This window comes from Pistacia vera, unplaced genomic scaffold (genome assembly GCF_008641045.1).
Source record: "Pistacia vera cultivar Batoury unplaced genomic scaffold, PisVer_v2 Contig460, whole genome shotgun sequence".
Taxonomy (NCBI): Eukaryota; Viridiplantae; Streptophyta; class Magnoliopsida; order Sapindales; family Anacardiaceae; genus Pistacia; species Pistacia vera.
This window is the reverse complement of record NW_022196291.1, coordinates 1,283,829-1,310,362: the sequence shown is the minus strand read 5'-3', so window position 1 is coordinate 1,310,362 and position 26,534 is coordinate 1,283,829. Positions and strand designations below refer to the sequence as shown.

General features: G+C 35.7%; 4 protein-coding genes across 9 annotated transcripts; 3 read left to right on the top strand and 1 right to left on the bottom strand.

Moving 5' to 3' along the window:
* Window positions 1–4,583: 4,583 nt before the first annotated feature.
* On the top strand, window positions 4,584–6,680 carry LOC116145284 (V-type proton ATPase subunit e1). Of its 2 annotated transcripts, none has more exons than XM_031430727.1 (4): window positions 4,584–4,706; window positions 4,879–5,022; window positions 6,277–6,324; window positions 6,504–6,680. In XM_031430727.1, exons 2-4 carry the CDS (start codon window positions 4,925–4,927, stop codon window positions 6,568–6,570), a joined length of 213 nt encoding a protein of 70 aa, XP_031286587.1. In that variant the 5' UTR covers window positions 4,584–4,706; window positions 4,879–4,924; the 3' UTR covers window positions 6,571–6,680. The 2 variants fall into 2 exon arrangements, with proteins under 2 accessions (XP_031286587.1, XP_031286586.1); XM_031430726.1 differs by having other exon boundaries at window positions 4,587–4,706; window positions 4,892–5,022.
* On the top strand, window positions 4,587–16,690 carry LOC116145285 (V-type proton ATPase subunit e1). 5 transcript variants are annotated; one of them, XM_031430730.1, is made up of 4 exons: window positions 4,587–4,706; window positions 14,677–14,820; window positions 16,085–16,132; window positions 16,312–16,690. In XM_031430730.1, exons 2-4 carry the CDS (start codon window positions 14,723–14,725, stop codon window positions 16,376–16,378), a joined length of 213 nt encoding a protein of 70 aa, XP_031286590.1. In that variant the 5' UTR covers window positions 4,587–4,706; window positions 14,677–14,722; the 3' UTR covers window positions 16,379–16,690. The 5 variants fall into 5 exon arrangements, with proteins under 5 accessions (XP_031286590.1, XP_031286592.1, XP_031286591.1 ...); XM_031430732.1 differs by lacking the exon at window positions 4,587–4,706 and adding an exon at window positions 9,612–9,645 and having other exon boundaries at window positions 14,690–14,820; XM_031430731.1 differs by lacking the exon at window positions 4,587–4,706 and adding an exon at window positions 9,616–9,645.
* Window positions 16,691–17,489: 799 nt separating this feature from the next.
* Window positions 17,490–20,445, top strand: LOC116145232 (cell division protein FtsZ homolog 1, chloroplastic). The gene is made up of 6 exons (XM_031430662.1): window positions 17,490–17,881; window positions 18,138–18,237; window positions 18,372–18,601; window positions 19,210–19,377; window positions 19,623–19,856; window positions 20,038–20,445. Exons 1-6 carry the CDS (start codon window positions 17,633–17,635, stop codon window positions 20,302–20,304), a joined length of 1,248 nt encoding a protein of 415 aa, XP_031286522.1. The 5' UTR covers window positions 17,490–17,632; the 3' UTR covers window positions 20,305–20,445.
* Window positions 20,446–22,473: 2,028 nt separating this feature from the next.
* LOC116145169 (transcription initiation factor TFIID subunit 6-like) lies at window positions 22,474–24,088 on the bottom strand. The gene is made up of 6 exons (XM_031430603.1): window positions 23,954–24,088; window positions 23,759–23,845; window positions 23,410–23,511; window positions 23,210–23,318; window positions 22,759–22,862; window positions 22,474–22,665 (listed from the first exon to the last, which is right to left on the bottom strand). Exons 1-6 carry the CDS (start codon window positions 24,086–24,088, stop codon window positions 22,474–22,476), a joined length of 729 nt encoding a protein of 242 aa, XP_031286463.1.
* Between the last annotated feature and the right edge of the window lie 2,446 nt (window positions 24,089–26,534).

Here is a 26,534-nt window from a genome sequence, read left to right as displayed (position 1 = left end):
AAGAATAATACTATAATAAAACTCTGTTTACAGTTTTTAAGGGTACTATCCCTTATATGTGTATCCTTTATAAATGAATCTCTTATTATTAAGAATAATACTATATTAATAATTTTGATGTGATAATTTATAATTAATTAATTTATAATAGATTTTATATAGACCCCACATAAGTCTCATTAATTAATTATAAACTATTATATCAACCTCACTAATTAATTATAAATCATTATACCAGGATTATTAGAGAAAATTTATAAGAGAAGATCGTGTAATATTACTCCATTGTTAAAGTGGTTACCAACTCCATCACGTTTCTACATCTTTCTTCACGATTAAAGAGAGTAATTGAAGAGTAGTTTAAAATATGGCCAGGTACAAAGTGCAAGTCATATTAGTAATAAGTTAGAGATGAGAGTTGAAGATATGATAATGACTCCAGTCACATGGATCGATCATATCATATAATTAATGAAATCAACCCCACGTGTCAAAAATAATTAGCTTTACATTAATCTTTTGCTGTTTGCATAATTACGAGGCGAAGAGTGAGTGATTAGTCCATGCAAACATACGTTAATACTCTACTGCATGTTTGGTTTAATATTTTTATCCCTATTCTGGATCCTATTCTTCAAATAATATTTGGTACAATATTCTAAAAATATTATCCTATTTTTTAATTACATTTTAACCCTATAAAGTTATTAATTTCACTAAATACCCCCTGAAAAAAAGTTTAAAAATTAACAAAAACACTCCCATCAACCCAACTTGTCAGATTCCGGCAACCACCGTCGGTGATAGCTGAAATCTGTACAACGGCCTAACTTCCAACCAGAAATGGTCGGAAGTTCACCGCTGTGGCCTTTTCCGGCCAGATCCACCACGGATCTGGCCGGAAAAGGTCAGATCTGGCCGTCAGCGACGGCCAAAGAAATGGCCGTCGTTGACCGAAAACGACGGCCACATCTTTGGCCGTCGCTGACGGCCAAAGATGGCCCTCGTTTGACCTTTTTCGGCCGTCGACGGCCATAACAGACCGTGGATCTGGTCTTTTCCGGCCGGAAAAGGCCATAACGACATGTTACGGCACAGATCCGACAAGTCTGTGCCGTAACGAAATTTTTCGGCCAGATTCCGGCGGTGGTAGCCGGAATCTGACACTGCAGGTGGTGGGGGTGTTTTTGTTATTTTATATGTTAGGGTCTTTAGTTAAATTAGTAAACCTAAGGGCTTTTTTACACATTTTTAAAATTTACCTCGTAATACTCCCATATCCAATATCACTACTATCCCTAAATCCTATCCAAAATACTAAACCAAACCACCCGACTATTTGAAATATATTATAACAAAAATATAACATAATATAATATAATTGTCATGAAATATTTCATATTTTACCCATTAACTGATATTAAAAATAAAGGGGGACAAGAATTATAATTTCTTTGAATATAAGAATGTCTTTTCTTTTATCTAATATTTTTAAAAGTTGCAATTATGATTAGATTCATTTAATAAACACATTTCTATTTACTTTTTCTTTTATCTATAGGTGAATAATGTGATCATAATTTGTGAATAAATATTAAAAAAATTATATGCATTATTTTGAAACCAACCCAGTTAGGGTTGTCCCTATTTTAAAATCCTAATCGATCGTCAACCACTTTTGCCTGCATCAATTCTCAATGTGCTTGTGAACACTCGGCTTTTTAAAAAGAACAAAGAGAAATGGTATGTAAAGAAAGAACCAGTTAAGAGGGATATTCTATATTAATATATAATTAAAATTATTAGATTTTCAGATTAGTTTACGCACACCTTGATTTTATAGATAAAAGTTTTTTAATCCTCAGTAACATACTGCCACTTCCAGATAAATCACTAACTTTGCTCACCTTTGCGTGTATATATATATTAAGGTGTTCAGACTAGTTAATGTGTACCTCAACTTTATGAATAAAAATTTTCTAATCCTCAGCAACCTACCGTCACGATTTCCAAGTAAATCACTACCTTTGCCCACCTTTGCATTCAATGGGAATTAAACTTGAGACAATAAGTTAAAGTGATGCACAACCTTTTTGGTTCGCTCCTATTGCTGCACTGCCTATGACCATGAGTGGATTAATGCGTATCATATTAATATTTTTGTTTCAGTAAAACGTTTGTATGATGTCATAAAGTTTTTAATATATTATAATATTTTTAATATAAATTATTACATTAGTAATATAATATTAATGGGCGACGAAATTTAATATAAGTTTTAATATATGTAAAAAATGCAAAACCCAATAAACATCATATTAAAAAGATCAATCCAAGCACTCTATGCTTATTGGTACATTCAGAAATGTTTTGGTGTGTGCTAAGTAAGCAAAAATCTGAAATTTCAAATCCCAACAATCCTAATTTCTCTGGCCCATAAAGGTATGCAGGAGGTTAAGCTAGATATGTGGCACTGTCTTAGAGAAACGTCTTACATGGTCCGATAGACCTTATGTCATACTATTATGAGTAAACGACATATTTCCACCTAAGATTTGACAAAATCTCAAGTTGGTATCCCAAGTTCTATTTATTCTAGATTCTTACCCTTAAAATAACAATGTTAACAATTTTTAGGTTAGTGTGGGTGCAATTACCATAATGCCCTTAACCCTAAATTAATAAATTATTTTTTAACTCCTAAATTTCTAAAATTATAAACTAACCATCTTATTTTGAAATTACTTCAATTACACCCTTAATGATTGCGCATCGTCTCTGTTTTCATCGGATCTGGGCTGTTTCCGATAGCGTTGAACTCCCTGGTCACCTCAATCACCTTTCCTATCATTCGTTGTCCAAAACTCCTTTGGTTCTCGACTCATTCACCCCTTCAATCGTCGGCACTGTCAGGCTTAGGTTTTCGTTGTTCTTCGCTGGATTCCAGTCGATTCCGACAACGAAAATCCAATTGGACATCACCACTGCAACTAGTGTCTCCAAATCTACAAAACCCCTATGTCCCCAGCAATCGTTTAGTGGCCATTCGTCGGTGGAGACCGATGAAAACCAATTGCATGTGACAGTTGTCGTGGTTGGCGGTCAGCGAGTGATGGGAGGTTGTGAAGAGTAAGGTTTTGTAGAGGGGAGGATGAAGGTTCGAATGGTGGTGACAAGTGTGATTTTGGGTGGAAGAATCACCGGAAAAGGGCGAAAAACGTCAACAGTGATGTTGGCTAATGTGCACCGGAACTTTGTTAGAGGCGGCAATCTGTTAATGTGCACCTCCTCTGCGAAATGACCAATTTACCCCTGAGCCATTATATCTGACCATTTTTCGTTACTTTAAGGGTAGGAATCTGGAATGAATAGAACTTGGGGTACCAACTTGGAATTTCGTCAAACCTTAAGCGTGAATATGTCGTTTACTCTACTATTATTATGTTACTATAATAATTGTGTTATGTACACGACATGTTTAACATCTCAAACGATAGCTCCGTGAGTTCGTAGATCCCGAAAATTTTCTTCATTTCCTAAAATTTTCTTAATTATTTATAGATGTAATATGTATACAAAGAGCGTTTACAAATTATGAGTAATGATTTTTAGAAAAATTTATATGAGGAGTTTATATGTATAGTATTAGTATTGTCGTATTCTCTTTTCTTATTTTTAACAAAATTACACAATTTTATTGGGTCCGTTTGTTTTAGTATTTTGGATAATATTTTTGAAAAAGTAAGAGTTGAGTGGGAATAACGAGGTAGGATCTAAAAATTAACAAAAACACCTCATAGGTTTGTTAATTTACTAAACACCCCTGTAATAAAATTATTAAAAATTACAAAAACACTCCACCCACCCATTAAATACCAGTAGCTGGCCACCATCGCCGAAGGGTGGCCGGAGTCACCGTATCGGTGCATGACTGGCTGGTCGTGCGCTGAGATGACCTTTTCCAACCAGATCTATCGTGGATTTAGCCGAAAAAGACTAGATCTAGCTGTGTTTGATCATTAATGGCAGCCAAAGATATGGTCCTCATTGATGGTCAACGACAACCAATCTTGGCCGTCATTGATGACTAGCTATGGTTAAAGATTTGGCTGTCAACGACCTAATCTTTGGCTGCAGATCTGACATTTTCTAGCCAGATCCACCGTGGACCTGGCCAAAAAGGCTATATCGGCACACTACCAGCTAGATTCAGCCAGTAGTACACCATTATCCTAGATTTCGACAACCTTCAGACGGTGGTGGCTAGAATCTGGTAAATGTGGGTGGGTGAGGGTATTTTTGTCAATTTTTAAACTTTTTTGGGGGTGTTTAGTTAAGTTTACAAACCTAGGAGTTTAAAGGTAGTTGAATAAAATAGAATATGATTTTCAGAATAGGAAAACAAAGGTGTATTTTCAGAATTATAGGAATAGGGTAGTGTAAAAATATTAAAACAAATGGACCCTTGCAATTCAGGCTAGAGAAATTTTTGCCAAAGGCCCATAATTGTGTAAGAATCAGGCCCAGACCCATAATTTTTGCCCCCAAATTAATCTATTGGTGCTCAAAGCTATGGCTTTTATCATCTGGAACACGACAAAGGGACAGAGAGCGAGCAAACGAACGAAAGAGAGAGAATTAGAGAGAGATTGAAGTGGGCGATTTTTTGATCTACTCCATAACCAGCTCGATCTGTTCCTCCGAAGGTACAATTTTTTTTCGTTTTTACATTATAATTTATTGTTTACAAGTACCAACTTTTCTAATCTTTTTCGGACTCAAAACGGTAATGTTTGTGCTTATTTTCTCCTTATTTATAAGTTTTTGCAGTTTTTAACTCATCTGGGTGTCTCTTATTAATTATTTTCTCTGATAAAGTTTGAATTTATAGTTGATCGAACCTAATTTACGTTACAATCTCGAGATGGGTTTTATGGTGACAACGCTTATCTTTGTGGTGATTGGAATCATTGCGTCTCTTTGTACCAGAATTTGCTGCAACAGAGGACCCTCTGCCAATTTGTATGTTTTTTTTGTTTAATTCTTGATTTTTGGATTAAGTTTTTTAGTAAATGTATTTGGTTTATCTGTTTGTGTTATTGTGGATGAGTAGTTAAAAATTGCTTTTAGTAATGTGATAATATATTGAAAAAATTGTAAATCTGCCCATTGAAGAAAGGTAGAAAACTGGATTTAGGATCTAATTAATAGATTAGGGTCATATTAGTGATTTAGATTGAGGAATTAGTCTGTGTGTTAAAGCCTGTGGTTTGCTCCCACAAGGTTTGGACTTTGATTCATTGTGGAATCTACCTTTTGAAAGATTGTAGGCAACCTTTTAAAAGATTTTAGGTTTTGACATTGGCCCTAGTTTCAGACTTAAGTTTCCTAAGCGGGTTAATGGGATTTTCAGTTTAGAGAAAATAACGATCAGATTAGTGATTTCATGGAAATGTTATGAACTCACTTTTCTTTAGCCGATTGTTTCAGGCATTGTTGCTATGGATCTACTGGAATGAATGAAATATTTCATAACTTTATGGGGCAATTCACTTTTTCATAGGGTGTCCAAATATTTTGCATGTTAATGTGAGGGGACAGTTTAATTGTCAATTTTACTCAATGCAGCCATTTTTACTGTTGTTTCATAACTCCTTGCTTCAGCGGTATATTTTTTGTTTAGGCCGTGCTGCTTCTCACTTTTATTGAATTTGTAAATTATCTTTTTTAGAAGTTTAGAACCCTGGAGACAACACTCGTATGTATATATAGGAGCTTCTGCATTGTGGAATGGTATTAGTCTTGTGCTGACAAGTGCTAGCTAATGATTCTATTCTTCGGAGTGGTGACTTCATGTTTACAACGCCAAAGGGTTTAACATTAGCCAGACTCTCTCCTGGGACCCTACTTCATTAGAATTAGTATTGGAAAGTGACTTCTAGATATGCATGTTTATGCATACATGCTCAATTTTTGGATTCATGTGTACGTGATTTGTAATTTTGTTGAAAAAATCATACTTAGATATTATCTATAATTTTGTTTGTGAAAACATGCTTGTCATGCTTGCCTGCTAAATATTTATGAATCTCATATTATCATCATATAAAGGATATTAATGCATGGAAAGTTTTATCATCAATGGCTATGGTTAAATATCTGGTTTAGAATTGCCAAGTGTAGAAGACTTCTTTTGGTCATTTATGGTTTTGTCTTTATCACTCGGTATAATATTTATTCTTTATGCAAAATGGCTAATTTAATTTTGCAATGCAGGTTCCATCTAACATTGGTTGTTACAGCAACAGTATGCTGTTGGATGATGTAAGTTTATGTTTTAGATTTGTTTGTTCTATCTCTTATGTTAATCAGTTTTGGAATATCTAAAGTCTCTTAATTTAAAGCTGTATATTAGACACAAACATGTGATTGTCTTCATCTGGTTTTTTGTTCATTTTTTCTCATTATTGAAATTATCTTCTTTGTTCTTTTGTTTTCTTTAGGTGGGCGATTGTATACCTTGCCCAGATGAAACCACTCATAGTCCCTATTCTGAGCGAAGGTGAATGAAATCCTTTGTGGAGAAGTGTAGTATTGAAATTCTTTACGGAGAAGCATAATATATTGTTGGTAATCCAGAGGTATCTGTTGTGGAGGCCCCGGGAATATATCTGTTTTCTTAGGTCTAATGGATCATTTTATATTTCTTCATGTTGGATCTGTGTAACTCATATTGGAGTGCATGCAATTTCAGTTGGAGTTATATTGGTGTTTGATACTATTTGTCCTTGAATTGTTAACATTTTTCTCTCATCCATTTCCGAAAGTATTAGCAAGCCTTCGGCTTGACTTGTAATTTGAATGAAATAATTCTTTAGAAACAGTTTCTCCTTTGTTTTATTGAGTATATAGCAATAAAATCTCATCGAAGTTTTGGGGAGTAAAACTCTTTTGCCAAGTCAATTTATGATTCTCAAGAATGAGACCTTAGCAGCTTGACTGACCTTTGAGTTGTGGTTATAGTTCCAAGTCAGCTGATTGGCTCTATCCATTGTCTTTGAAAACTCTTCTTCCATTACAGACTACAGCTCTCGACCCTCAAAATTGTAGCAAGTATTACATGAGAGGGAGGCATTTGGGATTGTTTCATTCTTATTCACATATCAATAAAATTACAATTCTGAGCTAAAATCTTAATTAAAAATGTTAGGTTCACAATCTAATCTCACAATATTTTTTCACAACTCTCGCAATTGGTCAACTTGTAAATAGGTAGGCGAGACCAACAAAGCTATAAACATCGAATATTTTGCATCGAAAATGTGTATCGGTCTATGTGTATGCGTGACTCACACCAGTAATCTAGACGCTTGATTTTTTTATAAATATTTTTCTAGTGAACGGCCGTCCATCAAATATGGACGGCCGTTCACTCACATGGACCCCGTCCATATTTGATGGACGGGGGTCCATTTACTACGGACGAGCGTCCCCATTTAAAGGATGCCCGTCTATAAGTAAAATGGAATAAAATATTTTTATAAAAATTAGGGACGGCCGTTCATCCGTTATGGACAATCGTCCCTTCATTTTGGACAGGCGCCCATAAATAAGGGACGCCTGTCCTTAACCAAAATATGAAAATAAAAAAAAAAAATTTGGAAACGGCCGTCCATAAATTACGTTTGGACGAGCGTCCATTAGAAATGTATGCCCGTCCCTTAAGTTTGGACGGGCGTCAATTCTGTCCATACTTAAAAAAAAAAAAAAAAACATTCTGAACACCTCTTCTTCTTCTTCTTCGCCAAGCCAAAAACCACAGCAACATCTCTCACAACATAGCTCATTGATCTCCATGGATTCTTAACCCAACAATGATTAGGAATAGCCGCTCTAAAGAAGGAGGCGCAGCAGGGTAAAACTCACCACCATTTTCTTCTTCTCTAACTCCATTGATTTTCTCCTCCCTTAAAATCTCTTGTCCGCTCAATGGAACACTCACATTCAATGACCACTTTCTGTCATTAAACCCATTTGAAACCTTAAATGAAGAAGAAAAACTGTGAGTTTTAGCAACTTGAAATGATCTAAACTTGGAGAATCCAGTTCTGGGTTTTGCATAGATTCTTGGCAGGGGTCTTACACCACATTCTGATAAGACCCAACTCGCCATTGAAGAACCAAAACAAGACCCTAACAAAAATGTGAATCTCTCAAGCTAAAAGATAGAGTGATTTAAAACTCGAGGTTGTGAATGAAAGAACAAGCTGAGAAGATAACACAAGGGCTCCTTCCCACTTCCAACAATAAGTCTCAACTTGCGCTTCTTGTTTCTTGTCCTTTGTACTTATTTATATAAGTCATCTACCTGAGCCTCCAAAACTCCCATGCAAAGCAGAAAAATAAACAGTGACATACACAAAAGATTAGCTATAAATAAGTCTAAACTTCTTTATTTTGACAGTAACACAAGGGCTTCTTCCCACTTCCAATAATAAGTCTAAACTTATGTGTATATATATATATCACAAAAGATCAGCTATAAATAAGTATAGCTCCCAGCGCAAAAGTCATACCTAAACTGTCAGTCAGAGTTCCCATGACCAAAGGAAGAATCAATAATCCTAGAATGTATATTTCCTTTACTAGCTTTCCTTCTGGTGTATTCTTGATAATCCACAAGACTATTGGCCATATAAAAAATATGACGATCAGTATTATTACATGTTAAGAAATATGGGTTATTTTGTTTTATTGTTTATTAAGGGTAGATCTGTCTTTTCATTATTTCTATTGTTTAGCCTATACATATCTTTGTATTTAGGTTAAATCATACTTTTGTATTCAATTGAATTGTGCAGTATCAATGAAACCCTAGCCTCCTCTTTTTATTATTTCTTTGGATTGTTTAACATGGTATCAGAGCAAAATTTCATGGGACGAGGCTTAATCTTAAACATAGCTTACGCGGATCCAACTTTTTGGAGAGGGTATTTGTTCAATTTCGGCAATCTGGTATTTTGTTGATATTTGTTCAATTTCGGCAATCTGGTATTTCGTTGATATTTGTTCAATTTCGTCAATCTGGTATTTCGTTTTCCTTTCTTTTGCATTCTGGTTTTCTTTGTTTTTTGAATATTGCTACTGAAAGAGATGATTCGCTTCAGTCTGTAAGTGTGAGGTTAGATGACAAGAATTATTCGTATTGGAGTTATGTGATGAGAAATTTTCTTAAGGGTAAAAAGATGTGGGGATATGTTAGTGGAACTTCGGTGAAACCTAATAATACTGATGAGGGTTATGATGCTTTGATAGATGCCTGGGAAGCAAACAATGCAAAAATTATTACTTGGATTAACAATTCTGTTGGGCATTCCATAGGTACACAGTTAGCAAAGTATGAGACAACAAAGGAGGTTTGGGATAGAAAATTTTTGCCAAAGGCCCATAATTGTGTAAGAATCAGGCCCAGACCATAATTTTTGCCCCCAATTAATCTATTGGTGCTCAAGCTATGGCTTTTATCATCTGGAACACGACAAAGGGACAGAGAGCGAGCAAACGAACGAAAGAGAGAGAATTAGAGGAGATTGAAGTGGGCGATTTTTTGATCTACCATAACCAGCTCGATCTGTTCCTCCGAAGGTACAATTTTTTTCGTTTTTACATTATAATTTATTGTTTACAAGTACCAACTTTTCTAATCTTTTTCGGACTCAAAACGGTAATGTTTGTGCTTATTTTCTCTTATTTATAAGTTTTGCAGTTTTTAACTCATCTGGGTGTCTCTCATTAAATTTTCTCTGATAAAGTTTGAATATAGGTGATCGAACCTAATTTACGTTCAATCTCGAGATGGGTTTTATGGTGACAACGCTATCTTTGTGGTGATGGAATCATGCGGTCTCTTTGTACCAGAAATTGCTGCAACAGAGGACCCTCTGCCAATGTATGTTTTTTTGTTAATTCTGATTTTGGATTAAGTTTTTTAGTAAATGTATTTGTTTATCTGTTTGTGTTATTGTGGATGAGTAGTTAAAAATGCTTTTAGAATGTGATAATATATTGAAAAAATTGTAAATCTGCCCATTGAAGAAAGTAGAAAAACTGGATTTGGATCTAATTAATAGATTAGGGTCATATTAGTGATTTGATTGAGAAATGTCTGTGTGTTAAAGCCTGTGGTTTGCTCCACAAGGTTGGACTTTGATTCATTGTGGAATCTACCTTTTGAAAGATGTAGGCAACCTTTTAAAAGATTTTAGGTTTGACATTGGCCCTAGTTTCAGACTTAAGTTTCCTAAGCGGGTTAATGGGATTTTCAGTTTAGAGAAAATAACGATCAGATTAGTGATTTCATGGAAATGTTATGAACTCACTTTTCTTTAGCGATTGTTCAGGCATTGTTGCTATGGATCACTGGAATGAATGAATATATTCATAACTTTATGGGGCAATTCACTTTTTCATAGGGTGTCCAAATATTTTGCATGTTATGTGAGGGGACAGTTTAATGTCAATTTTACTAATGCAGCCATTTTTACTGTTGTTTCATAACTCCTGCTTCAGCGGTATATTTTTTGTTTAGGCCGTGCTGCTCTCACTTTTATTGAACTTGTAATTATCTTTTTAGAAGTTTAGAACCCTGGAGACAACACTCGTATGTATATATAGGAGCTTCTGCATTGTGGAATGGTATTAGTCTTGTGCTGACAAGTGCTAACTAATGATTTATTCTTCGGAGTGGTGACTTCATGTTTACAACGCCAAAGGGTTTAACATTAGCCAGACTCCTCCTGGGACCCTATCATAGAATTAGTATTGGAAAGTGACTTCTAGATATGCATGTTTATGATACATGCTCAATTTTTGGATTCATGTGTACGTGATTTGTAATTTTGTTGAAAAAATCATACTTAGATATTATCTATAATTTGTTTGTGAAAACATGTGTCATGCTTGCCTGCTAATATTTATGAATCTCATAATCATCATATAAAGGATATTAATGCATGGAAAGTTTTATCATCAATGGTATGGTTAAATATTGGTTTAGAATTGCCAAGTGTAGAAGACTTCTTTGGTTATTATGGTTGTCTTATCACTCGGTACAATATTTATTCTTTATGCAAAATGGCTAATTTAATTTTGCAATGCAGGTTCATCTAACATTGGTTATTACGGCAACATATGCTGTTGGATGATGTAAGTTTATGTTTAGATTGTTTGTTCTATCCTTATGTTAATCAGTTTTGGAATATCTAAAGCTCTTAATTAAGCTGTATAGACACAAACATGTGATTGTCTTCATCTGGTTTTTTTGTTCATTTTTTCTCATTATTGAAATTATCTTCTTTGTTCTTTGTTTTCTTTAGGTGGGCGATGTATACCTTGCCCAGATGAAACCACTATAGTCCCTATTCTGAGCGAAGGTGAATGAATCCTTTGTGGAGAAGTGTAGTATTGAAATTCTTTAGGAGAACGATATATATTGTTGGTAATCCAGAGGTATCTGTTGTGGAGGCCCGGGAATATAACTGTTTCTTAGGTCTAATGGATCATTTTATATTTCTTTCATGTGGATCGTGATATTGGAGTGCATGCAATTTCAGTTGGAGTTATATTGGTGTTTGATACTATTTGTCCTTGAATTGTTAACATTTCTCTCATCCATTCCGAAAGTATTAGCAAGCCTTCGGCTTGACTTGTAATTTGAATGAAATAATTCTTAGAAACAGTTTCTCCTTTGTTTTGAGTATATAGGCATGAAAATTTCGACTAATCCTCAGCAACCTACCGTCACGATTTCCAAGTAAATCACTACCTTTGCCCACCTTTGCATTCAATGGGAATTAAACTTGAGACAATAAGTTAAAGTGATGCACAACCTTTTTGGTTCGCTCCTATTGCTGCACTGCCTATGACCATGAGTGGATTAATGCGTATCATATTAATATTTTTGTTTCAGTAAAACGTTTGTATGATGTCATAAAGTTTTTAATATATTATAATATTTTTAATATAAATTATTACATTAGTAATATAATATTAATGGGCGACGAAATTTAATATAAGTTTTAATATATGTAAAAAATGCAAAACCCAATAAACATCATATTAAAAAGATCAATCCAAGCACTCTATGCTTATTGGTACATTCAGAAATGTTTTGGTGTGTGCTAAGTAAGCAAAAATCTGAAATTTCAAATCCCAACAATCCTAATTTCTCTGGCCCATAAAGGTATGCAGGAGGTTAAGCTAGATATGTGGCACTGTCTTAGAAAAATGTCTTACATGGTCCGATAGACCTTATGTCATACTATTATGAGTAAATAACATATTTCCACCCAAGGTTTGACAAAATCTCAAGTAGGTATCCCAAGTTCTATTTATTCCAGATTCCTATCCTTAAAATAACAATGTTAACAATTTTTAGGGTAGTGTGGGTATAATTACCATAATGCCCTTAATCATAAATTAATAAATTATTTTTTAACTCCTAAATTTCTAAAATTATAAATTAACCATCTTATTTTGAAATTACTTCAATTACACCCTTAATGATTGCGCATCGTCTCTGTTTTCATCGGATCTGGGCTGTTTCCGATAACGTTGAACCCCCTAGTCACCTCCATCACCTTTCCCATTGTTCGTCGTCCAAAACCCCTTTGGTTCCCGACTCATTCGCCCCTTTAATCGTCGGCACTGTCAGGCTTAGGTTTTCGTTGTTCTTCGCTGGATTCCAGTCGATTCCGACGATGAAAATCCAATTGGACATCACCACTGCAACTAGTGTCTCCAAATCTACAAAACCCCTCTGTCCCCAGCAATCGTTTAGTGGCCATTCGCCGGTCTAGACCGATGAAAACCAATTGCATTTGACGGTTGTCGTGGTTGGCGGTCAGCGAGTGATGAAGGTTGTGAAGAGTAAGGTTTTGTAGAGGGGAGGATGAGGGTTCGAATGGTGGTGACAAGAGTGATTTTGGGTGAAAGAATCACTGGAAAAGGGCGAAAAACGTCAACAGTGATGTTGGCTAATGTGCACCGGAGCTTTGTTAGAGGCGGCAATTTGTTAATGTGCACGTCCTCTGCAAAATGACCAATTTACCCCTGAGCCGTTATATCTAACAATTTTCCGTTATTTTAAGGGTATGAATCTGGAATAAATAGAACTTAGGGTACCAACTTGGAATTTTGTCAAACCTTGAGCGAGAATATGTCGTTTACTCTACTATTATTATGTTACTATAATAATTGTGTTATGTACACGACACGTTTAACATCTCAAAAGATAGCTCCGTGAGTTCGTAGATCCCGAAAATTTTCTTCATTTCCTAAAATTTTCTTAATTATTTATAGATGTAATATGTATACAAAGAGCGTTTACAAATTATGAGTAATGATTTTTAGAAAAATTTATATGAGGAGTTTGTATGTATAGTATTAGTATTGTCGTATTCTCTTTTCTTATTTTTAACAAAATTACACAATTTTATTGGGTCCGTTTATTTTAGTATTTTGGATAGTATATTTGAAAAAGTAAGAGTTGAAAGGGAATAACGAGGTAGGATCTAAAAATTAACAAAAACACCCCATAGGTTTGTTAATTTAGTAAACACCCCTGTAATAAAATTATTAAAAATTACAAAAACACCTCACCCACCCATTAAATACCAGTAGCTAGCCACCATCGCCGGAGGGTGGCCGGAGTTGCTGTATCGGTGCATGACTGGCTGGTCGTGCACTGAGATGACTTTTTCCAGCCAGATCCATCGTGGATTTGGCCGAAAAAGGCTAGATCTAGCTGTGTTTGGTCATTAATGGCAGCCAAAGATATGGTCGTCGTTGATGGTCAACGACAGCCAATCTTGGCCGTCATTGACGACTAGCTATGGCTAAAGATTTGGCTGTCAACGACCCAATCTTTGGCCGTAGATCTGACATTTTCTAGTCAGATCCACTGTGGACCTGGCCAAAAAGGCTATAGCGGCACACTACCAGCTAGATTCAGCCAGTAGTGCACCATTATCCTAGATTCCGACAACCTTCTGACAGTGGTGACTAGAATCTGGCAAATGTGGGTGGGTGAGGGTGTTTTTGTCAATTTTTAAACTTTTTTGGGGGTGTTTAGTTAAGTTTACAAACCTAGGAGTTGAAAGGTAGTTGAATACAATAGAATATGATTTTCAGAATAGGAAAACAAACGTGTATTTTCAGAATTATAGGAATAGGATAGTGTAAAAATATTAAAACAAATGGACCCTTGCAATTCAGGCTAGAGAAATTTGGGCCAAAGGCCCATAATTGTGTAAGAATCAGGCCCAGACCCATAATTTTTGCCCCCAAATTAATCTATTGGTGCTCAAAGCTATGGCTTTTATCATCTGGAACACGACAAAGGGACAGAGAGCGAGTAAACGAACGAAAGAGAGAGAATTAGAGGGAGATTGAAGTGGGCGATTTTTTGATCTACTCCATAACTAGCTCGATCTGTTCCTCCGAAGGTACAATTTTTTTTCGTTTTTACATTATAATTTATTGTTTACAAGTACCAACTTTTCTAATTTTTTTCCGGCTCAAAACGGTAATGTTTTTGCTTATTTTCTCCTTATTTATAAGTTTTTGCAGTTTTTAACTCATCTGGGTGTCTCTTATTAATTATTTTCTCTGATAAAGTTTGAATTTATAGGTGATCGAACCTAATTTACGTTACAATCTCGAGATGGGTTTTATGGTGACAACGCTTATCTTTGTGGTGATTGGAATCATTGCGTCTCTTTGTACCAGAATTTGCTGCAACAGAGGACCCTCTGCCAATTTGTATGTTTTTTTTGTTTAATTCTTGATTTTTGGATTAAGTTTTTTAGTAAATGTATTTGGTTTATCTGTTTGTGTTATTGTGGATGAGTAGTTAAAAATTGCTTTTAGTAATGTGATAATATATTGAAAAAATTGTAAATCTGCCCATTGAAGAAAGGTAGAAAACTGGATTTAGGATCTAATTAATAGATTAGGGTCATATTAGTGATTTAGATTGAGGAATTAGTCTGTGTGTTAAAGCCTGTGGTTTGCTCCCACAGGGTTTGGACTTTGATTCATTGTGGAATCTACCTTTTGAAAGATTTTAGGCAACCTTTTAAAAGATTTTAGGTTTCGACATTGGCCCTAGTTTCAGACTTAAGTTTCCTAAGCGGGTTAATGGGATTTTCAGTTTACAGAAAATAACGATCAGATTAGTGATTTCATGGAAATGTTATGAACTCACTTTTCTTTAGCCGATTGTTTCAGGCATTGTTGCTATGGATCTACTGGAATGAATGAAATATTTCGTAACTTTATGGGGCAATCTGGGGCAATTCACTTTTTCATAGGGTGTCCAAATATTTTGCATGTTAATGTGAGGGGACAGTTTAATTGTCAATTTTACTCAATGCAGCCATTTTTACTGTTGTTTCATAACTCCTTGCTTCAGCGGTATATTTTTTGTTTAGGCCGTGCTGCTTCTCACTTTTATTGAATTTGTAAATTATCTTTTTTAGAAGTTTAGAACCCTGGAGACAACACTCGTATGTATATATAGGAGCTTCTGCATTGTGGAATGGTATTAGTCTTGTGCTGACAAGTGCTAGCTAATGATTCTATTCTTCGGAGTGGTGACTTCATGTTTACAACACCAAAGGGTTTAACATTAGCCAGACTCTCTCCTGGGACCCTACTTCATTAGAATTAGTATTGGAAAGTGACTTCTAGATATGCATGTTTATACATACATGCTCAATTTTTGGATTCATGTGTACGTGATTTGTAATTTTGTTGAAAAGATCATACTTAGATATTATCTATAATTTTGTTTGGGAAAACATGCATGTCATGCTTGCCTGCTAAATATTTATGAATCTCATATTATCATCATATAAAGGATATTAATGCATGGAAAGTTTTATCATCAATGGCTATGGTTAAATTTCTGGTTTAGAATTGCCAAGTGTAGAAGACTTCTTTTGGTCATTTACGGTTTTGTCTTTATCACTCGGTATAATATTTATTCTTTATGCAAAATGGCTAATTTAATTTTGCAATGCAGGTTCCATCTAACATTGGTTGTTACAGCAACAGTATGCTGTTGGATGATGTAAGTTTATGTTTTAGATTTGTTTGTTCTATCTCTTATGTTAATCAGTTTTGGAATATCTAAAGTCTCTTAATTTGAAGCTGTATATTAGACACAAACATGTGATTGTCTTCATCCGGTTTTTTGTTCATTTTTTCTCATTATTGAAATTACCTTCTTTGTTCTTTTGTTTTCTTTAGGTGGGCGATTGTATACCTTGCCCAGATGAAACCACTCATAGTCCCTATTCTGAGTGAAGGTGAATGAAATCCGTTGTGGAGAAGTGTAGTATTGAAATTCTTTACGGAGAAGCATAGTATATTGTTGGTAATCCAGAGGTATCTGTTGTGGAGGCCCCGGGAATATATCTGTTTTTTAGGTCTGATGGATCATTTTGTATTTCTTCATGTTGGATCTGTGTAGCTCATATTGGAGTGCATGAAATTTCAGTTGGAGTTATATTGGTGTTTGATACTATTTGTCCTTGAATTGTAAACATTTTTCTCTCATCCATTTCCGAAACTATTGGCAAGCCTTCAGCTCGACTTGTAATTTGAATGAAATAATTCTTTAGAAACAGTTTCTCCTTTGTTTTATTGAGTATATAGCAATAAAATCTCATCGAAGTTTTGAGGAGTAAAACTCTTTTGCCAAGTCAATTTATGATTCTTAAGAATGAGACCTTAGCAGCTTGACTGACCTTTGAGTTGTGGTTATAGTTCCAAGTCAGCTGATTGGCTCTATCCATTGTCTTTGAAAACTCTTCTTCCATTACAGACTATAGCTCTCGACCCTCAAAATTGGGGCAAGTAGTACATGAGAGGGAAGCATTTGGAATTGTTTCATTCTTATTCACATATCAATAAAATTACATTTCTGAACTAAAATCCTACACAAAAATGTTAGGTTTACAATTTAATCTCAAAATATTCTTTCACAACTCTCGTAATTGGTGAATTTGCAAATAGGTAGGCAAGACTTATAATAAAGCTAATCTTGAGGGTTATTAAGAGAATGTTGTGAGATTAGGTTGTGGACTTAACATTACTTAATCTCAAATTTATTATATTCTTGAAATAAAATCCTAAATTTTGTATTTTTAAATAATATAACGTCTCATGTAGTGTTGACATATTGTTTATTAGATCAACTCTTAGCTTACATTAAAGCCATCATTTTGGAATGGAAAGTTTGAGGTATTACCTGAAAATTGAGGATCATTACTAACAGTACATTATTTGTTTAATTTAGTAGATAATATTATCAGATAAAAAATAAAGATGTATCCAATATCCTCGAATTTAAAAATCAAAATAGCAATAAGAGTGTTGTCAAACGGTATCGTATAAAGCAATGGAAAAAGAAATTTAAAGCACAGGTCCACCCAATCTTTCCCAAATATCTCCAAGAACTGAACTCACTCTCAGGTGATGTGAAGCTGAAACTTGTTACTTCTAAAACCCTAAAACCTCTCTCTATTTTCACTTCACTTTCATTTTCAGATACAGTTTTGCTATAACAATGGCAACACTTCAAGTGACAAACCCAAATGAATTCCTTTCATCATCATCTTCATTTGCCTCTTCATATCACCTCAACAAAACACTCTCCCATAATCACAAAACGGTGCGCAGGAGCCTCTGGAAACGGCCCCATAAAGGGAGTGTAAGCTGTTCATTTGCTCCAATTGAGACTGCCAAAATTAAGGTTGTGGGTGTCGGTGGAGGTGGCAACAATGCTGTTAATCGCATGATTGGCAGTGGTTTACATGTGGGTTTTTCAAAAGTTTTCATTTTTATTATTTTTAATGTTAAATTTGAGTGTAATTTCTAGAGTTTGGCTCTACATTTTGTAAAGATTGAAACTTTATAATTAAGTTATTGGTTTTTGCAGTCTGGGTTTCTTATTTGAAACCTATTATCCATAGCAATTTAAATTATGACGGCAATTTGAATTATAAGAAAGGGTGGCTTGAAAATTTTGTTAGGTGAATTGTTATTAATGGGGCTCAATTTTGCTTTGATAGGGAGTTGATTTTTATGCCATAAACACGGATTCTCAAGCCCTTTTACAATCAGCTGCACAGAATCCACTTCAAATTGGAGAGCTTTTGACTCGTGGACTAGGTTTGCTACTCTTCTAAAATAGGAGAAATACATCGATTGTGTAATGAATGTTAATGATTGCTTTGGGTGGTTGTTTGTTGCCCACATGTGTACTATGTGTGTCCTTAGATTCTGATTATTTGCTTCAAATGCAGGCACTGGTGGAAATCCGCTTCTGGGGGAGCAGGCTGCTGAGGAATCAAAGGAAGCCATTGCAAATGCTCTTAAGGGCTCAGATCTTGTGTTTATTACAGCTGGTATGGGCGGAGGCACAGGTTCGGGTGCTGCACCAGTTGTTGCTCAGATAGCAAAAGAGGCTGGCTATTTGACTGTTGGTGTGGTTACTTATCCTTTCAGCTTTGAAGGACGTAAAAGATCCGTGCAGGCAGGTGTCATTTGGGTTTTTGTATGAGACCGAGAAAGTAGCTTGATTATCTGTTTACAGTATGCTATATATATAAACAATCAGATAAGCAATTTAGAAAACATATCTTCTCAGCCAACAAATATATGAGTGCAAGGGAGAAAGTGAGTGGAGTCCTTTGCTAAAATGCTTAGGAGAAACAATTCCCTGTTTTGTCTAAATTATGTAACTGGTATTTCAATTGGTGATTTCTTCAAATTATTATCTTCAGTGGTGTTAGCTTTGAGTGTGATTTCTAATATTATACTCTACTTGCAATACGACATGGAATTTTAAGGAATGAATTTTCGTTAGTACTGAATCTGCTTTATTAAATGACATGGCTTATTTCTTCCACTTAGGCCAGTCATGAGATTGTGGGTTTCGTAGGTGGTTTTCAATGATTCATATATCTGTTTTTGAAGGACTCTCTAATGTAGTTTCCTTGCCATTTGCATACTGGGTTGAAGAGAGTATAGATACTGGATTAAGCTTACTGGTTACATTTTTTTTCCTGTATTTAGAGTATACAAAATCTTTTATTGTTCAAAGTTCCTTCAAAGAAATTTCTCATGTTTGCATCTTTGCAGGCGCTGGAGGCCATTGAAAAGTTGCAAAAGAATGTTGATACTCTAATTGTGATTCCCAATGATCGTCTACTTGATATTGCTGATGAGCAGACACCACTTCAGGATGCTTTCCTCCTCGCTGATGATGTTCTACGTCAAGGGGTGCAAGGAATTTCCGACATAATAACAGTGAGTTGTTTTCAAGATTGCTGAACTGTATTTTTCCACATTTTGGCCACTGGGCATTCAGCTTTTGTTAATCTTAGAAAGCCTGTTTTGACCATTTGTTTTCTACCTGAGGTTTTCATGGTCCACCTAGAGTCAATCTTTCCGCATGGTTGAAATTGAAACTGTTTAAGTGTGCTTCTTTCAAAGGTTTTCTTAAAATAATTTGTAAATCCTAAGTTTGCTTTTATTGTTTTCGTCTTTTGCAGATACCTGGACTGGTGAATGTGGATTTTGCAGATGTAAAGGCAGTCATGAAAGATTCTGGAACTGCAATGCTTGGAGTGGGGGTTTCCTCTAGCAAAAACCGTGCAGAAGAAGCTGCTGAACAAGCAACTTTAGCTCCTTTGATTGGATCATCAATCCAGTCGGCGACTGGTGTGGTATATAATATTACTGGAGGAAAGGACATAACTTTGCAGGAGGTTAATAGAGTGTCCCAGGTACTGAATTTATTAAGCTTTGCAGTGTCTGATTCTTCCAATTGAATTAAATGAGCAAATATTGGTTTCATAAATACCTATGAAATGAGTCAATGTAATCTGTTATATATTAAGCAACTAACCTTCAAGTGCTTTTAGCCAATGGCGTGACAAATAATTCTCTATGATTGTAAACTTTCAGGTTGTGACTAGTTTGGCAGACCCTTCTGCTAACATAATATTTGGGGCTGTTGTGGATGACCGATACAATGGGGAGATACATGTAACTATTATTGCAACCGGCTTCTCCCAATCGTTTCAGAAGACGCTTCTAACTGACCCTAAGGCAGCAAAGCTGGTTGACAAAGTAGCAGGCGGCCAAGAGAGCAAGGGAATACCCCCCCTCCCCAGGTCTCCAACCTCACCTTCACCTGTTAACTCCAGACCGTCACGAAAGCTCTTCTTTTAATTCTTTTGAGCTTTTCTAGTTTTTGTTTTTGTTTTCTCTTTTTATGCCACAGCTATGTAAAGATGTTGGAAGCTCAAGTGTATCTGGTATCATTTCCTTTTAGGTTTCCTTTGCGTCTATATTATGTTTGCTATTTGTCTATTTGTAATGCGATGATTTGATTGATTTAGATTAATAACATGATTAATGATCTCCATTAAGTTAAATGGAAATGGTTGATTTCCTAGCGCAAACTGGAAGTTTAAACAGCTGACTTAAAGGTTGTAATTACCATTGTTTTAAAACCCAGCTTGACCTAGTTGGTTCAACCGGGACTTGAAGCCTTTACTCGGTCGGGTTAACAATTTTCTTATTTACCAAAAACCCTATAAATTGGGATGGTAATCGGTGAATAATTGAAGGTTAGGATGTTAGGGTTTTTGAAGAAAAAGAGTCATTGAGTGCAATGATGGTGATGAAGGTGATTTTCGATGAATGAATCGATGGAAAATCGCAAAATAAAATCGATGGCAACAACCTAAGGCAATCGGGGGAGGGGTGATATGGGTTTTGGTCAAGAGGTTGAGGAGAGTGTTTTCGTGGTAATGAGGCGTATTTTTGTTGTCAGAAATATACCATATTTGTCTTGGTTTTTCGGGGTGTTTTTGCACGATTTCAAAGCTGTAGAGATTTATATGTGATTTTTAAGAGTGTTTTTGTTATATTTCAAACTTTTGGACACTGATTTGACCCGCTAATCAAAACAGTCAACCTAGAACCTGACCACTTTGCTAGGTTCCACCTGGGTTGGTTATTAAAACACTGGTAGTTACCTTTCATAAGTGATTTAGTAAACATAATCCGAGTTTAGAAACAGTAGCTTCTTGGAAAAGTTACAGGCCACAGGTACATTTTCATAAATAACAAACCAGGANAGTGACCCTCAAATTAACTGTTAGTGAACTGTAATTAGGGATGAGCCGCGAGCCGAGCTGCTCGCGAGCTACTCGAGCTCGGCTCGAGTCGAGCTCGAGCGCGGCTCGAAATCAGGCGAGTCGAGCTCGAGCTCGAGCAGCTCGTGAATAGTGACGAGCCGAGTTCGATTCGGGCCGAGCTCGGCTCGTCACTATTCACGAGCTTAAACGAGCTCAGGGGGTAATTTGCAAGATTTTAAAACTTTTTTAATTTTTAAGTTGTTAAAATTGCAAATAGCTCCCATATAGACAAAAACGCAGAAGTAAAACCCATTTGCAATTTTTCAATCAAAGCTGAAACAAAAACTGAAAAAGTAAAACACAGTCACGATTTTTCATCAACCCTAAGTCCTAAATCTCCACTGCCATTCGCGGTAAATCAGTCACTCACGAGTCACGCCGTCGTCGTGGACAAGTTCGCCGGTGTCAACTGCAGGAAGATTTCAAATTACAATTGCAGTCTGTCTCAAGATTTAAAATTATAGCAGCAGTCTGTCTCGAGCTCGTTTGAGCTCGATAAGGCTCGAGCTCGATCGAGCTCGATTTACGAAGCTCGATCGAGCTCGAGCTCGAGCTCGAGTACTCATTCCCACTCTCGAGCTCGAGCTCGAGCTCGAGTTCTGAAGCTCGGTTGAGCTCGAGCTCGGTACTGTTCATCACGAGCCGAGCTCGAGTACCGAGATACTCGGCTCGGCTCGGCTCGTATACACCCCTAACTGTAATAATGACTATTCGTTAACTTTTAACAGTCTCGAGTAACGGTTCAAAGTTAGGTAATGTTAACGTCAAATGTTAGTAACAGAAAAGTTGCCGTTCATTAACCATGACACGACATTAAACGCTTGACGTTAAGGTAACGGTTGTCATTAGTTGATTATGAGTTCCACCGTTAGTTAACGGTTAGTTAATGGTAACTTTTGCTGTTAGTGAACGATAACAATTACTTTTAGTTAACAGTTATGATTACTTGTGTTAGAAAAATCCATAGTGTTTTTCCTGAGACTGCAACTGTTTATGTAAATTTTGAAGGTAAGTGAGTTGAAAATAAATTGATTGTTACCATCTAAACCATTTTGATTTCCCCAATTGACTAATTGATTGTATGAGATTAGCAAATATTTTGAAGTTATGATACAACAAAGTGGACACTTGACATTTTATTAAAGGATGTAATACAGCGAAAAAAAACACAAGATAATTATCCGACAGAAAAGCTTCAATTCTCTGATATATGTTCTGAAAAGACAAAGCTGAAGATCCTTGAGACTACCTCATCAGCAATGAAGTATGTAAAAAAAGGAACCAACGGCTGTATTGCTGAGCTTGTTGCCAGGCTTGTTAATGATTGTCTAAAGAGGATACAGTTAGATCTATTCACTGCAAGCTGTTTTATTTTGTCAAAGTAAAACTGCAAAGGAGATTACAGAAAGCTTCTGTCATAAAAAAGTTCATTATTTTTTACATTTTGTTAAAATCATATGGCACAGGATATACAATATACCTGAAGCTCCCTAGAAAGTACATGCTTAGCAGGTCGTTTAATGTCAGCGGAAAGCCCATCTTCCCTGTAATCAGATCTTTTGCCATCAGAGACTGCTGCAGGGGCTGCAAAAAAAGTATAATACAATCTAAAATGCCCATGATAGCAAAATCATCAAAAAGTTAAGACTTAAGAGGCCATAGATATTGCAATAGTCCATAAACCTAAGAATCACTAGATCAAAACATGGAGCAGTCCACTTGGCCATAAAACAGAAAAATACTAAGGCTCAGAAGCAAACTACCTATAGAAATCTAACCAATGAAAAACACTCTAAATGATAGCATCCATAATGCTTACTCCAAAGTAATTTTGGCCACCCAAAGTTCTTCCATATATACATACTTTTAGAAACCAGTCTCCCAGTTTCCCATTCTATTAACTAGTATTCCAACAGAGGTCAAAACAATACCTTCAACTGGAGCATTTTCTGGAATAGCAAGCTGAACACCTTCAATTGCTAGCCAGTGAGTAGTAACAGATGTTTCAATAGGTGCCTTTGGTAAAGGTGCTGCCAACACCTGCATCCATTCCAACATGCAAAATAAGAGAATAGCAAGCAACAAAAAGCCATTTATCACACAATTTAAAACCACATTTTCATTCCCGTACATCCTTAAAATCCACATCCTTGTCATCAATATAGTACAAATCCTTAAGCCCATCCGCCCTTTTGAATCGCAAAGAATCACTCGAACCAAATCCATTTATTGCCTGGCAAGAGTAAAAAAGTAAAAATGAACAACCAAATCCGCAAGCAAAACTAAAGATTTCGCGTAAGTTCCAAAATTAAACTTCCAAACTCAATTGCAAATCAAAAAGCATAAAACAAATTATTTCACCACTCCAATAACCAAATCCACAACTAAACATCAAATTTTCACATTACTTTTGAAACTATACTCCAAAACCCACAACAATTAATTAAAAAAAACAAAAGCCAAAAATACAAATTATTTACCTCCACATTTCTTAACTTAAGTGCACGATCAACATCCTCAGCTCTCAAAACTGTTCTACGTGCGTGCCGCATACATTTAACCGCCTCCTACAAGTTCAAAGCATCAAGGTTCACTATCAATTAACAATGTTTTAAACTCCAGAGCTCAAAAAATCAGTAACCACCAAAATAAAAAAAATAAAAAATTATATTGACCTGCATAATTTCGCGCATGCGATACTCAACGTCGGGAGCGAAAACGAGGGCAACATCGGGAGAAAAATTGGCAATTCCAATACTCTGAGAAATGACTTCAATAGCTTCTTTAGGTATAAAGGTGCTTACGTACATGCGTGTCGAGAAAATATGGAGACTCGAACAGCTGAATTTTGGTTGTTTGGTATGTAAACACTAAGAAATTTGATGGCGAGTGAAATTTAGGGTTAATTGTAAAAGTTGTACAGTGGAGACAGAGAGTGGCTTCGCTTGGCTAAGAAAGACGACGTTGATTGGGCATTGTTTCGCGATACTTAAATAGTGGTGCTTGATTCTTGAAAATTCGAAATCTGTAAGATTTTTTTTTCTTCTTTCTAATATAATCTTAAAACATTCGGAAAACCTAACTCTGGTTTTTCTTTCTTCTATAGATCTGACTGGAGAAGAAGAGATTGTGTTCGACAAAAGATAGTCTAAACAAGTAAACGGCGATGCTGACGTTCACTGCGAGATAACGATGACGATGACGGAAATTCTCAACAATAGTCAGAATTACACAATATTCATATGAATAATACTATACCAATAAGCATTTCTCACAAACTTTCTCTCATAACCCTAACGTGGTAGCTTGTAATTGGTCAATTCATAACGGTTCCCACATGGGTCTCATTAATTAATTACAAGTTAATTAATTACAAACTGTCACGTCAAGGTTGTGAGAGAAAGTTTGTAAGAAAATGTTGTTAGTGTAGTATTACTCAATTCATATTAATGTTACTGTTAGTTAACGACATATAGACATCATTGTTAGGTAACAACACATGGGCGTCATCCTTAGTTAACTGCAAGGTCAACTGCAATGTTAGTTAACGAAGACATTGACGTCATCGTTAGTTAATGAGGATATTGACGTTACCATTAGCTAATGAGGATATTGATGTCATTGTCATTGTACCGTGCCTAAAAATTTAAGGCCTGTCATGTTGGGGGCTGTTTCGTGCTAAAACCTATAGAAATTCATGCCTTGTCATGTTATGTTGCCTGCCAAATTTGAAGGCCTACAACATGGCCCGTTATATAGCGTATTGTGCCATGGGCCTAGTTTAACACTTCCATTAATTTTCACACCTCTTTATTTTTATTAATTCTTTTGAATATTTGTAAGCCTTTGGCACGACATGGAAATTTTCGTGCTGTGCTGTGCTGGGCTTTTTTTAAGGTGGGCTGTGTTGACACGTGAGTCAGCACAATCCATCGCCAACTCTAGACGTCACTGTGTTTTTTTGAAACGGTGGTGACGGCTCATGGGGCCAAGATTTATCCCTACCAATAGAAACACCAACCATTTCTTCGAAGGAGCATTGAGGAAGATTGAATTTTACTTTCTCAAAACTGCTTAAAGATGACAATTTAGCAGTAACTAAGAAGAATTAGCAACTCCTTGAGCCATTTCTTGGGTTTAAAATAAATTAGAAGAATAGAGTTTGAGTTTTATATTGGAGAAATGAGAAACTGTTTCAAGCCTACGCTGTTGCAAATTATGAAGCGAAAGTCTTATCCTCAAGAACAGAGCAGAAGAGACCCATCTTCTACCCTGGAAGTGGATGTTGCGGTAAGCCGTCCAAAATGTCCCGCCATCATCGTTTAGCGAGTAAAAGAGAAACAAAAAAGATGTTTATTGTCGTTATTTAAACGTAAAAGCTTCCTACTGTACCATCAAAATATAAGCTTTACCTGGTAAATGTACAAGGTGAATTTATTGCGAAATTGATTGTACGGCCATTGTACATCTAGCGGAAAGTCCTACAGAATATTCTTCAACAACAATATGCTCTGTCCATAACTCCATACCCTGCTTTAATTTACTGCACTTTCCACAGCAAAAAAACTCTTTTGCAACCAAACACCAAAACCCAGTTCATCAAACTTAAATTTCTCTAAATTTGAATAAAAACTTCATTCTTTTCACCACCCAGTTCTAGTGTTCTTTTTCAGTAGTTTGATTGGTACTGAAGAGAAGGGTTTTATTCAAGTTTCTTCATTATAATTCATCGACTAAAATTAGTTTATTAATATTTGGGTCTAGGTCGGGTTAAATTTGGGTTAACCCAAATGGGTTAAGGTTTACTATTATGATTATTTTATAATAGTGAGTAGCCTAATGTGAGATAGATAGTTACAGTGAGCTGTTAGTGAACTGTTATTGTAATCATGTAAAGAATTATTTGTTTGAATGCTAGACGTAGTTCCTTAATCAGAACGAACCAGGGTAAATCGTGTGTTTTGTCTTTTATATTATACTTTACTTGTGACCTGTTTGGTTTTCGGTTTCAACAATTTAGTGGTAACACACTTATGTTTCTCTTGCAATTGGTGCTCATATTTACAAAGTTTTGGAGGTCATTGCATTTCAAAAATTGCGGATTAAGACCATGCAGCCACAATTTTAGCTTGAAAATCTTAGAAATTGTTTAAGAGAATTAAGCACAAATTGTGTTTCCAACTTGGTGGTTCTAAATGTCACCAAAGGAGTCCAACTATAAGTTTCAAAACATGATGAATGTGTTAGGAAATCGCA